Consider the following 12,897-nt stretch of genomic DNA (forward strand, 5'->3'; position numbering starts at 1 on the left):
ACCAGACGGCATGTCGCTATTTCCGTGGAAGGTGGGTAGGACTTTAGTGTGGGACGCGACATGCGTCGACACTCTTGCGCCATCTCACCTTCCCGGAACTGCATGTTGTGCTGGCTCCGCCGCTGCACAAGCAGAGAACCTCAAGCGGCGCAAATATAGTAACCTTATAGGCAATTACATGTTTGAGCCGTTTGGGGTTGAAACTCTGGGGCCGTGGGGTCCGAGGGCGCACCTTCTTGCCAGGGATATTTCCCAGCGCCTGGTTGACACTTCCCGGGACCCAAAGGCTGGCTTTTATTTCGCACAGAGGTTGAGCATTGCCATCCAACGTGGCAATGCTGCCAGTCTTTTGGGTACACTACCCAGTGACAGCGATGAGGAGCAATTTTTTGATGCACTGTATTAGTTTTAAGTTGTATATATATATAAGTTTATTTTATTTTATTTTCAATTAATGTAAATATATTGTGAATAAAAAGTCAAAATCTAAATAAGACAACACGTAGGTAAGTAAAAACAGAATCATCTAAGCCAAAATACATAGATCAATCACATCATTTTAATATCAACAAAAAAAGCTTAGACAAAACCTGTCTAGTTCAACCAAGTCGTAGCCTAACAGGATAAGACAGAGGTCCGTCAATACTCTTCGTGTAGGCTTGTATCCTGATCTCATAGTTCACGTGGAGCTTAATATTGTAAGTGACCTCTGTTTGGTTCGCAGGAGTCAGGAGTACGGTAGGTGTGCCTTCAGCACCGTTGTCGAAGTCAATCGGCTGGAATGGAAAAGGAATATTATTATATCATGCTGGAGCTAGTATTTGATAAATGCAACAGCTCTTCATTTATGGAATATGAAGGTATATTTTTGTAATGCACACCGGTTCTTTTTCTTCTTCTGTCTTTTGTAATGTCCCATTGACATATGAGTATTTCGTGGATTTTATCTTTTTAACTTCCCATATGTTTACCTGCAATATAATTATACAATCTTAACATAAAGTAGTTATATGTATCCTTACTACAATCTGGTATAAAATATCAATTGCTACATTCGTATCAAAATCTAAAAAAAAACTATGGAGCACAAACTTGTTCTATACATTGGATGGACAAGATTGATTAAAAAAACATTTTAATCTTGACGAGTTCGATTCGATCCTTCCTCAAACCACTATTTTTTATATGATGTTCAAACTAGCTCTTTACAATGAGATACTATGAAAAAACGCATATCGTGATTTGTTGAAATCTTGTTCACCGGTAACAGGAAAATGTTTTATTTGTAGGTACACACGATCGTCGTGTTTTGTTACATTGAAATACACCTAAGCGTTATCTAATCAAAACACGGAACCAGATTATTGAGAAAATCTATACATAGCTATATTTACCAATATTATAAAGAGTAAGCAGAGAAATGAAACAACGAAAAGAGAAACATAATCTGTGTATTACTGATTATCCGAAAACAGATAAATTAATTATAAAAAACCATAATAACTCACCTTATACCCGACAATGGGATCAGATGCATCGTCACTAACTACTGCATCCCAATTTATTACCTCCGAATAACCACCATCCGATTCCATTGCTGTAAGGTGTGTCAAGTTAGGAGCTGACAGCTTGGTCACCTCACTATCCGTCGGAAGACCATAGGAAAAGCTTACCAACAGGAACACGCAGAAAACCTTCATGATTTAACTTGTATTACTTATTTTAAAATGACTATTAAAGTTTTTCAATTGTTTGTTCGGACGTCTAGTTTGCGTGAATGGTATGTACCCAATGTATCGTACTTACATAAATAATATGTATTTTTATTTCAATGCAGGCAGAGGTCAATTAGTTGGCGTATTGCGATTGTGTAGTTAGTTCATTACTACTGAAAAGTGAGCGTTAGCATAGCTTGCTTAATTCTGGTTGATTATTTCTGTATTATACAGTCCTGGTTTTCTCGAGAAGTTTTCTTTCTCTAATCAATCGTTGGTGTTAATAATATACTTTGAAATTACATACATGCGAGGTCGGTGCTTTACGCTAGGCCACCACGACTTACTTCATACCTCATATATAAATAAAAAAAAAAAAACTACCATTCTGGCGTTGACTAAATGCATAACAACGATTTTATTACTAACTTAAAAACAAATAGACAGTTTATCAAGATTTTAAGACACAGTAATTGTTTTTTTCAATATCTTGAGTCTCATGGCTTGTGAAAAGGGTCCTTCTCTATTCTTCGTGTAGGCTTTGACCCTAATCTCGTAAGCAACTTGCATCTTCAGGTTGTAGAAAAACGCGATGTGTTTGTTGGCTGGTACTGTCATGATCATCGGTATGCCGTCAGGTAGATGATCGTTGTCAATTGGCTGGAAATTGGTAAGAAAGAAATTTAATCAATCTGTTGGTACCTAATGTATTTTTGAAAAGGAACTGAAAACGTTTAATGTATACCTACTCTATTTGAGTAGGCACTATCTAAAGGTAAACAATCTTTTTACACAAATACATGCGAAACAAATAAACTACGGCTTAATATAAAGTTTCAATGATTTAGTAGAACAAAAGTCGTAATATCAAGATTGTTTATCTTTAGTTAGTGCCTACTGAAATGTAGAATACATATTTAGATAACATTCGAAATAGTGATATCAATATTGTTTGTAAACAACAAGCAGTATATTTATGATAGTTTAACATTACAATGTTATACTTATCATTTTGAATGCGTTCAGTAATTACGATCAAACTTACCGGCTCATCCTCTTGCTGTTCACCATTGACGAACACTAATGTCTTCACTTTCTTTATCTCCCATAAATAAGCCTGAAATCGAACATTGAAACACTTCATCAAAAAGTCTCTACACTGTACACTACTTAAGTTAAATTAGTTAGTTCAGTTGTATCTACGTCTTTTTCATTTTTGGTGGAGAACAAGATTTTTAAATGAAAAAAAAAACACTAAATAAACACATCTAAAGACACATATCTGGATTCTAATTTGAATAACAGACAGACTTTACATAATGCTCTCTTCATTATTAGTTCTCAACATTGAGATTCCAAAGACAAAATAAAAGGTAATCGACTTACAGTATAACCTGTAACAGGGTCATCTGGGTCGTCACTGATGACCTCGGCCCAAGTGGCAGCAAATGCTACATCATCACCATGACCTATCTCCTGTAACCCCACTCTTTCAGGAGCCTTCAGTCCTGAAGCATTCTTTCCTTCATCTATAGGAACACCGTGGCTGAATATTGGTAACAAAACACTCACTAAAATAACTACACTGATCATTTTGGACTATTGAATGGTTATACTTTTTTTTGCAAGCGTGTGTACGTCGTGTTTGTTTGGACCGAATGAGCAATATGGTCGTGTCTAGTATTTATATCGTTGTATGTAAAGCTGTGTTTACATATATATTGTTGATTGGGTAAGTTTTTTTTTTATTAATTTTAAAGAAGGCTTACAGACTAATTACAAACTATGAGTAAAAAAAAAGAAAAAAACTAAACATTGCTAATAACAAGCCTCCACATATACATGTTATTATGTTAATTAGACGTATGACCTATAACGATTTTACATTATTAAACTATGTTTAGATAATGATTTAAAATAATTACAATAATAACACTACAGTTCGTGCGATAACGATACTTAGTTGATAAAAAAAAAGAAAGTAATCAGTTTTCAAAAAATTGTTTTGCTAAAATCCGCCTTGTCGTGCTAGCGGATGTACAATAAAGATCAATGTTCAACTCAAGGGGTAGTTTGTTGGAGCTTGCCGTGCTCCTAGCAAAGAAAGCATTTCGCCTGTAGTTCGTAAACGAGAAAGGGACGTTGAGCAGTGGGCGCTGACGTAAACCGAGTTGATTTGTTCGCAGTTCTAACTTCGCGAATAAGATTTGAAATCTTTATCATCTATGTATCCGTGAAAGTGCACGTAGCAAAACAAATTCATGTAAACAATTATATATCTGTTATGTTTGAGCATATCTACGGTAAATAAATTCTATTTTAGAAATAAAACTTTGTGTAAACCACGTGCCTACTCGTTCAGATAATAATTAATAAGAAATGCGTATGAAATGAACCTCAGTCACGGCTGGTCACTTAATTAATAGTTAAGATTGTTGATACTAAGTATTTGTATTTTAAACAAATTACCCAAGTATTAATACTGCGATATGATGGAATTATACTTCGGCCGTTCAGAGAATGCGTTCCTGACACCTATCAGTTAGTCACGACTAGTGATGGGCACAACATAACACTGAGTTCGTTACCGTTCCTTCAAAATGAACCGCCGCATTATTTTAAGATTATTTTCGTTTTAAATTGGCGGAATCATTTGTTTTATATTTTAGTTATTTAAGTGGACTTTTTTTCAAAAGCAGCCCCAAAGGAAGTGGACGTGGCAAAGCCCCGACACTATGACTAAAAATGAGATTGACTTCATCATGACGAACAAGAAGCACATATTCAGAGACGTCTCCGTGATCAATAGGTTTAATACCGGTAGCGATCACCGACTTGTCCGAGGCTCTCTGAATATCAACTTCAAGGCTGAACGTTTCCGTCTGATGAAGGCCAGGCTCCGACCAACACTGCTCCAAACCATGACAGGATCTGAAACGTTCCAGTCAAATTTGGAGAACCGATTTGCCGCCGTGGAAACCACAACAGACGTTAACCAGAACCACGAAAATGTGGTTCGGATCCTCAGGGAGGAAGGTTCGAGATTCTGTAACATGCAGCGTAAGGGCAAGAAATCAAAACTTTCGGAAGAGACATTAGGGCTTATGAAGAGACGACGTGAAAACCCACCTGTCACTTCGTCAGCTAAGCGGGCTCTAAACCAAGAGATCAACAAGCACGTACGACGTGACCTCCGGTGCTCCAATACTCTTGACATTGAAAGAGCAATTGAGCTGAATCGGGGGTCAAAGGTGTTCGTACAATCTCTTGGAAGAAGCCACTTGACGAAGCTGACCACAACAAGTGGAGAAGTCGTTTCTTCGGTGCCCGCAGTCCTTTCGGAAGTGGAAAATTTCTATGGCCGGTTATACGCATCGCATGCATCTCGACCTGATCCCGGAAATGAGGATTCTAGAGCCACATTAACGCGCCATTTCACCGAAGACCTGCCAGAAGTCAGCAGTGGCGAAATCGAGATCGCTCTGAGACAGCTCAAAAATGGAAAAGCCCCTGGCGAGGATGGCATTACAACAGAGCTATTAAAAGCAGGAGGAAAGCCCGTACTGGGGGAGCTCCAGAAGCTTTTTAATGCCGTCCTGTTTGAAGGGAGAACTCCAGAGGCGTGGAGTAGGAGTGTTGTCGTCCTGTTCTTCAAAAAGGGAGACAAAACCCAGTTGAAGAACTATCGACCCATTTCCCTCCTAAGCCACGTCTATAAGCTGTTCTCAAGAGTGATCACGAACCGACTTGCGCGAAGACTCGACGAATTCCAACCACCGGAGCAGGCTGGGTTTCGGAGCGGATACGGCACCATAGACCACATCCACACAGTGCGGCAGATTATACAGAAGACCGAAGAGTATAATCAGCCCCTGTGTCTAGCATTTGTGGACTATGAGAAGGCCTTTGACTCGGTTGAAATCTGGTCTGTTCTGGAGTCCCTGCAGCGTTGTCAAGTAGATTGGCGATACATCCAAGTGATGAGATGTCTCTACGAAGCCGCTACAATGTCCGTCCAAGTACAAAATCAGCAAACAAGGCCCATACCGTTGCATCGAGGAGTGAGACAAGGGGATGTTATTTCCCCGAAACTGTTCACTAATGCAATGGAGGATATGTTCAAGACGCTGAACTGGAAAGGACGTGGCATCAACATCAATGGCGAACACATCTCTCACTTGCGATTTGCTGACGATATCGTCATCATGGCAGAAACGCTGCAGGACCTACAACAAATGCTGAACGACCTGGCTGAATCTTCTCTACGCATCGGCCTACGGATGAACTTGGACAAAACCAAGGTCATGTTCAATGAACATGTTCTACCGGAACCGATTGCGATACACGGCGCCGTTCTCGAAGTTGTTCGGAAATATGTATACCTCGGGCAGACATTGCAGTTAGGTAGAAACAACTTTGAGGACGAGGTGAATAGGAGAATTCAGTTGGGTTGGGCTGCATTTGGGAAGCTACGTCGAGTCCTAACATCGTCGATCCCACAGTGCCTAAAGACGAAAGTCTTCAATCAGTGCGTCCTACCTGTCATGACTTACGGAGCCGAAACGTGGACACTGACGGTACGGCTGGTCCACAAGTTTAAAGTCGCTCAGCGGGCTATGGAAAGGGCTATGCTTGGCATTTCTCTGAGGGATCGCATCAGAAATGAGGTAATCCGTCAGAGAACCAAGGTCATCGACATAGCCCACCGAATCAGCAAGCTGAAGTGGCAGTGGGCTGGCCATATTAGCCGAAGAACCGATAACCGTTGGGGTAAACGAGTTCTAGAGTGGAGACCACGCCTCGGCAAGCGTAGTGTAGGACGTCCTCAGGCACGGTGGAGTGATGACTTGCGCAAGACGGCTGGCAGGAGCTGGATGCGAGTAGCCGAAAATCGATCTCAGTGGCGTGCACTTGGAGAGGCCTATGTCCAGCAGTGGACTGCGATAGGCTGATGATGATGATGAGTGGAAACCAAAAAAAGGTAATATTCATATAATAAAATTGTTTTATTTATTCTTTGTTACAAGTACATTGAATTGAATGTGCGAACAGAATATTAATCAGACTCCGATTTGCTTGAGGAGGTGGTGTCTTCATCATCATCTTCGCCTACATGTATAATTATATTATTATCAATAACAGAATCAATCCTGATATCTCGGTCTAACAAAAGCCGGGTAATCAAATAAAAAAAGATCGAAAACACTTGAAAAACGTGGTCTATGCGCACGAAACGACAACGGACGACTGTTTTAGCGTCACAAAATGGCGGCCCATAACGCCATTTGGGGTTACCATTTTTAATCTAAGTATAAAAATGCGGTTTGGTCATAGTTTTATTTTTATATTTCATAAACGTTATAATTAAGTCTTATAGTCCATTATTTTCCAATTCTTAAAAAGAAAATCAAAACGTATTATTTTATATTATAACTGTATAAGAACAGATTACGATACTTGCCTGTTATTTTTAGCACAGCACTACAAAATATAAACCGCTGACATAACCTTGTAATAGCGCAGTATAGATTTAGAAAAATATTGTTTACCAAGTTATTTGACACTCAGTTTGGCACAAAATTATAACATTCATTGATTATTGATAGAATAATGTTGTTTTAATGCTCCTCAATTGTTAAAACGGTAAACAACCAGCAAAAATATTTTTATCGTAACTGCAACGCCATTGCAAAGTTACGTCGTCAGTTCAATCGCGACGTGTCAGGAACGCATTCTCTGAATGGCCGAACTATAGATAGTGTTATTTTTTCCGGTTGAATTATCGCTTCTAAATTCGTATAGGTCAAGATAATTCAAGTTCAAGGCCTAATATGAATTGTAAAAAACAAAATACAATCATGCTCCATTGTGAACTACGCACAGAGTAATCTGAATAGCAGACATAATAACTCTTGGGGTTATTACGTGTTAAACTAGTTACCTAGCATATTTTGCTTATTTTTTTCCTTTTAAACTCTTGGTGTATTTTCATAAATTATTTTGTCTGAATTCATCAGTGTAGTGAACTGTTCATCTTGAAGTCATTCATCAGTAACCAATCAATATAACAATGCCTCTTCGTGCTAAACAAACGTCCTGCAATCTAAACCAAAACAATACAAAATTAAGGAAACTACTAAAAAGCGGCAAAAAACATAAAACACGTGATGTCAAACAAATGCTACTTAAATAAATCAGGCGGGTCCTCTCGGTGCAAATTAAACATTATTCTTCAGCGAAATTCCTCCGGGGACCGGGGACTTTTATTGGAATTTTTGCCAATAGCTCTACGTGCCAATACATACGTTAAACGATTGTAACTGTTCACACCCCACGGCATTTAGCTTCTTTATGTCAATCGGCACGCACACTGGCGTAGCTGGTGCCTACACACACATGCACACATACGTGGGACATGCAAATGGCAAAGACGGAACAGGGAATCCAACGTGTATTCTATTTACTGTTGCTTCGTGTGGGGGTGTGAACGGTTTTGGTACTTGTCGTTTTAAATCGAAGCTGGAATTTTGACTGCAGTGACTTTTGAAAAAGCAAACTTAAATGAAATACATAAACAGTGGTGTGAATGTGCGTCATGGTAATGAAGCTTTAAGAGCAACTAATCATTCTTAATTAGAAAATGTTGAATATTAATTGATAGGCTTTACTGGACTTCTTTATCAAGCTGCGACTGCAAGGATTTTTTTATTATTTCGATACCGAATGTTTGTGTAAAAGTATCAAAACAATGCAATCTCCCTACAACCACTATATCCCAGTATTGTCCCTTTAACACGAAACGGAGGCGTATAACAAAATAAAATACAATACAAAAAGCGTTAAACGTGAACCTATTGATTTGCCGGAATTTTTATTAGCAGCCTACCTCCCAAGGGGCAAGTTTTATTGTACTATTGCTTACCGGCTTCCTTACTGCTTTTAATTTTGTTTATATGGAGATTTGTGAGATGCAACACTGATAAGATTTGTGGGACATCCTTCTTGTTGGTTCGAGGCAATTAAGGAGGTATTGCTTTCTATTGGCTTTGTCCGTTGGTCTTAAGTGGTGCGAGGTCCTGGGTGAGAGTACTGAGTTGGACAATAAAATTGGCATCTCTGTGAGATCTGCTACACTCTACAGAATTGTTTTGCTATTTGATAACTTGTATAGGTATTGTTGACACGTTTACACCTATGAGGAAATAATGTCAATTTTATATTACCTGCAACCTGTTGTAACTGTTTATGACCTCTTAAGGTAACAAACTGCTTACGATAATAATTATTACCACTATATTGCTGGCCATTATATTTTTATGTTCCCTAAATAGCATCTATGACGTGTCTTACTAATAAAGGTACCACAATTAGCCCACTAACGGCAACAAATGAAACCTATTTTAGGCTACACGACCTGCCAATACTAAGAATAATGGTTAACAAGTCAATAACGTTTGATGAGCAGCCAGGAACAGCCATTAGAGTGATGGTGATGCGAACCGTTGGTAATTGTGGGTGACAAGACGCTGTATATCACGACCGGCGCCAATGGGCCGCGGCAGAGGAAGGATGGTTTTACCTTGCGGGTCTAGTGTTGGGCGAAGGAGATTTGTATAATAGATATAATTATTTGGTGAGGTTGAGATTGAGGATGTTTTGAGAACGATAATTGTTAGATCAGATGTCAAGTATAAGGTTTGCAAGTCTGCAATGACAGTATCTTATAATATCGGCATTTTTGTGCTCAAATTATCAGAGTTCGAGGAATGTTTTTTTTGGTGGCAGGAAACAATGGTTTTTATTTCACACAAACAGTTGCGTACACATTCTTTGTTACATTTCGATATTTCAATTAGTACTGCATTACCACATGATACTACTAGATAGTTACAGTTTAAGAGAACTAAAAAGTAATCTTACCAAAAAAGCCACTGTAAAACTATGTTCAATCAAGGCCCTTCTCGACTCTAAAAGTTATCGATATTGGGCCAACCCTAGCATACTTCTACAGCGAGCCGTTGAAACCATATATTGTGGTGCGTCCAATCTGTCTGATACGTTTTGTTTTTGCATCGCACTCATTTGGCACCTTTATTGGTCCGGTCGAAACGGTTTGATCCCGTCCACACGACGATTCATTTCACGTTTGTTTGTTTTTTCAACGTTTATTGTTTTAGAAAGGCAGGGTGGTGGAGGTGTCGATTTAGGTTCGGGTACAATGTTTTGGATAAATGGTACACCGTTTTTTTTACTTGTGTGATAAGTGTTTTGGGATCTACAATGATTGATGCGATGTTTTTTTTGTCAGTTTTATATGTAAGAAAAAATATTAAATTGAACATAAAATACAAAGTTGCCCTTTAACTGAAAAAGAATACATTTGCGTTTTGTATAAAGTTAACAAGAATAAATAGACATAATATAAAAAAGTCTCCGCATTTGTAATTCCATTTCAAACCACCAAAAGGAGATGAGCCAACAAATTAATTTGAAAATTCAAATGCCTTGTAGGGAATGTAATTGTAAAGCCGTGTGTACACGGCACGGTGAGGCGGTGTTTACACCAGCGGCGCAAAAGGTACGGATTTGTTAGAATGTAAATCAAACTGGATGTTTTATTAAACACTCCGCTTGCTGGATATTCAAATTAAGCGGTGTCGATGGTATTGTGATGTGGAGACTGCTTTACTTTGTAACAAGAAAACGTGTAAAATAAAAGCATCAGGGAAATCTTTAGTTTAATGAATTTTTTATTGCTACTTTATGATCATTTTTCTTTTGAATTTCATAAGTTATTAATTTCTTGAACACTGCCTCTTAAATAACTCGTGGGTACAACGCTCTTGACTTTATTTATCGACAGATACATATTTTTATTAGAACAGATTGGAAATGAAACGTCCAACGCAGTTATCGTTTCCAGTACAATCTGATTATTTTATGAATTCACATATTGTCTATGTAAACCTCTAAATAGCTTAGGTACATAACATTTTTATTAATTCTAAGTATCCCCCTCCATACTTATCCCCCTCGCAAGATTTCCACCTCAGCGTTCCGTCGGCAATATTTACCCGTTACTTTCAGTAAACAGTGCCGAACATCGCGAATATAACTCGTACAAGAAAATTAAGCTTGTTTAATTATCTAACTTTGTACTGTTGTACAACCTTTCTCGATGCAAACGTATAGGTATGTGATTCGTGCATAATTAGGTGAATCGATGGGGTTACTTCAAACGGAGTAAGTGGGGCTTTTTAATGAAGCATTTAATTAGATATATGAATGTAGCTCATATGAACATTCAGAGATAACTTAAAGTACTTATTTTTAAAACAAAATGATAACATCTTGATATGACTCGTCTTTTAAGTACGGTGGGGGTATTTATCACAGTTTGATCTCGATTTGTGAAGCCACATCAAGGGTTCTCCAAAAATATAAGGTCTTTGAGGTTCTCTAAAAGATTTATTGAGTCTTTTAAGAAATCCGTTGCAAATTATAACTATCTCATTAAAGAATAATTATTTTCGTTAGGAAAAACAGCGACTTTCCCCAACTTATTATTCACGGTCATTAATAAGAAGTACTAGGCGAGCAGAACTCGACCGGAGCGAACTTCGTATCTGCTTCCGCTAACTACTAAAAGATGGTAATGAAGCGCACTCACCTTAATATACCTGTCCTTGTCACGCACACTACACTTGTATCGTTCTATCTTGCTCTAAGCTGCTGTCACAGCCACAACGGCCGATCCAGACGGTGACAAGAAATTAATTAGGAGAAGCTCGGGAAAATAATGGTGTGCCGTGATTTTTAAATGAAATTTATTTTCTTCACTTCATTTATTTCTGGGCGACATGACACTTCGGAAATTATTAGACTTTAGGAGGGCTTTCCTTTCCGTAGGTAAGGTTTCAACTTGTTTACCTTGTGACACGAAGGTTTTTTGTTGATGTTTTATTTGTCCCGGTTTGTGCTGATTGGTTTTTTAATATTTTGACTTGCAATTTAGATTGAGATTCTTGTTTATAAATTAAATGTTAGGTGCAGTTTTGAATGTTATAATTTATTTATTTCAGATTCTTAGATTAGACAGTCTACACAAATACGATAGGTGAAACCAGTAGTAGAAAAATAGAAGTCAGTTTAAAAGTTCCGCAACGACCACGACAGCTTTCGCTTAAAAATTCATTTATCTTCCAACATTGGCTTTCATGTCTGTAAGAACTATCCCAAAATATTGTTGGTCCACCGTCACCTATATGACACGCGACAATTTATCTATATAGGTTCTCATTTCACGGCTGAACAAAACCAGACTTTATAACAGAGCATCAAGGTTTACTATTATTTATCATGCGATGTTTGCACGTCTTAAACGTTGTTGTGAAGTCTTGAACGTAAATTGATGGATCCTGTCTTAGGGATATTAATATCATTAGCTTTGGAGATAAAAGAAGTATTCCAATGTTACTGTTTTTCCAGTTTTCGACTGGCTGGTACAAAAGTGTTTGGTTGGAAATTCCATAACGGATCATTAATACGATTTCCATGATATGAGGTAATGATGTCAGCAGTGAAAGGTACAAGCTGTTGAAACAGCGATTAAAATAAAGGGCTGTAATAAAATCACTGGTGATTATTATCGGCGGCCCGCACTGTGGAAACTTGGTAATATTCACGCTTATTATTACTATGTAGGATAAGCAGAAGGCTAACGACGTGCATATTTTGTATGAATGAAATATAAAACGAAATGGAGGAGATTCTTTTAGCCTGTTGAAAAATGTCGTCTACGGAATAAGGTGAGAAGGGCCATAATTCATCTTTGCTACGGGGACATCTCCTTCATCCTCAAAAAAAAAAAACTATTTATTTGGTGATTTTGTAAACTGAACAAATTTTTAATTTCCTTCACAATCAATTATTCATTTTATATACATACATATTTGTCTTAGAATATCGTAGTTTCTGCGTATTTCACTTGGAGAGAGTGACTTTCCTCATATAGCATCTTCTGATGAATAGTTGTCGTGAATTGACTTTCTGTGCAAACCAAGCAGTGTCCCCAAACTCATTAAACGCACGAACAGATTTATTATCAGATTCGATTATAATGTTACGTAGTCACGAGAGTTGTCATTTTTGTCCCCTGTCAATAATGTAATAAGAACTGTTG

General features: G+C 38.0%; 1 protein-coding gene across 2 annotated transcripts; it reads right to left on the bottom strand.

The window, feature by feature from the left end:
- Positions 1-503: 503 nt before the first annotated feature.
- On the bottom strand, positions 504-3,391 carry LOC124631828. Of its 2 annotated transcripts, XM_047166449.1 has the most exons (5): positions 3,102-3,382; positions 2,761-2,832; positions 1,509-2,375; positions 882-971; positions 504-776 (listed from the first exon to the last, which is right to left on the bottom strand). In XM_047166449.1, exons 3-5 carry the CDS (start codon positions 1,698-1,700, stop codon positions 600-602), a joined length of 459 nt encoding a protein of 152 aa, XP_047022405.1. In that variant the 5' UTR covers positions 1,701-2,375; positions 2,761-2,832; positions 3,102-3,382; the 3' UTR covers positions 504-599. The 2 variants fall into 2 exon arrangements, with proteins under 2 accessions (XP_047022405.1, XP_047022404.1); XM_047166448.1 differs by lacking the exons at positions 504-776; positions 882-971 and having other exon boundaries at positions 2,097-2,375; positions 3,102-3,391.
- Between the last annotated feature and the right edge of the window lie 9,506 nt (positions 3,392-12,897).

This window comes from Helicoverpa zea, chromosome 7 (genome assembly GCF_022581195.2).
Source record: "Helicoverpa zea isolate HzStark_Cry1AcR chromosome 7, ilHelZeax1.1, whole genome shotgun sequence".
Classification (NCBI taxonomy): Eukaryota; Metazoa; Arthropoda; class Insecta; order Lepidoptera; family Noctuidae; genus Helicoverpa; species Helicoverpa zea.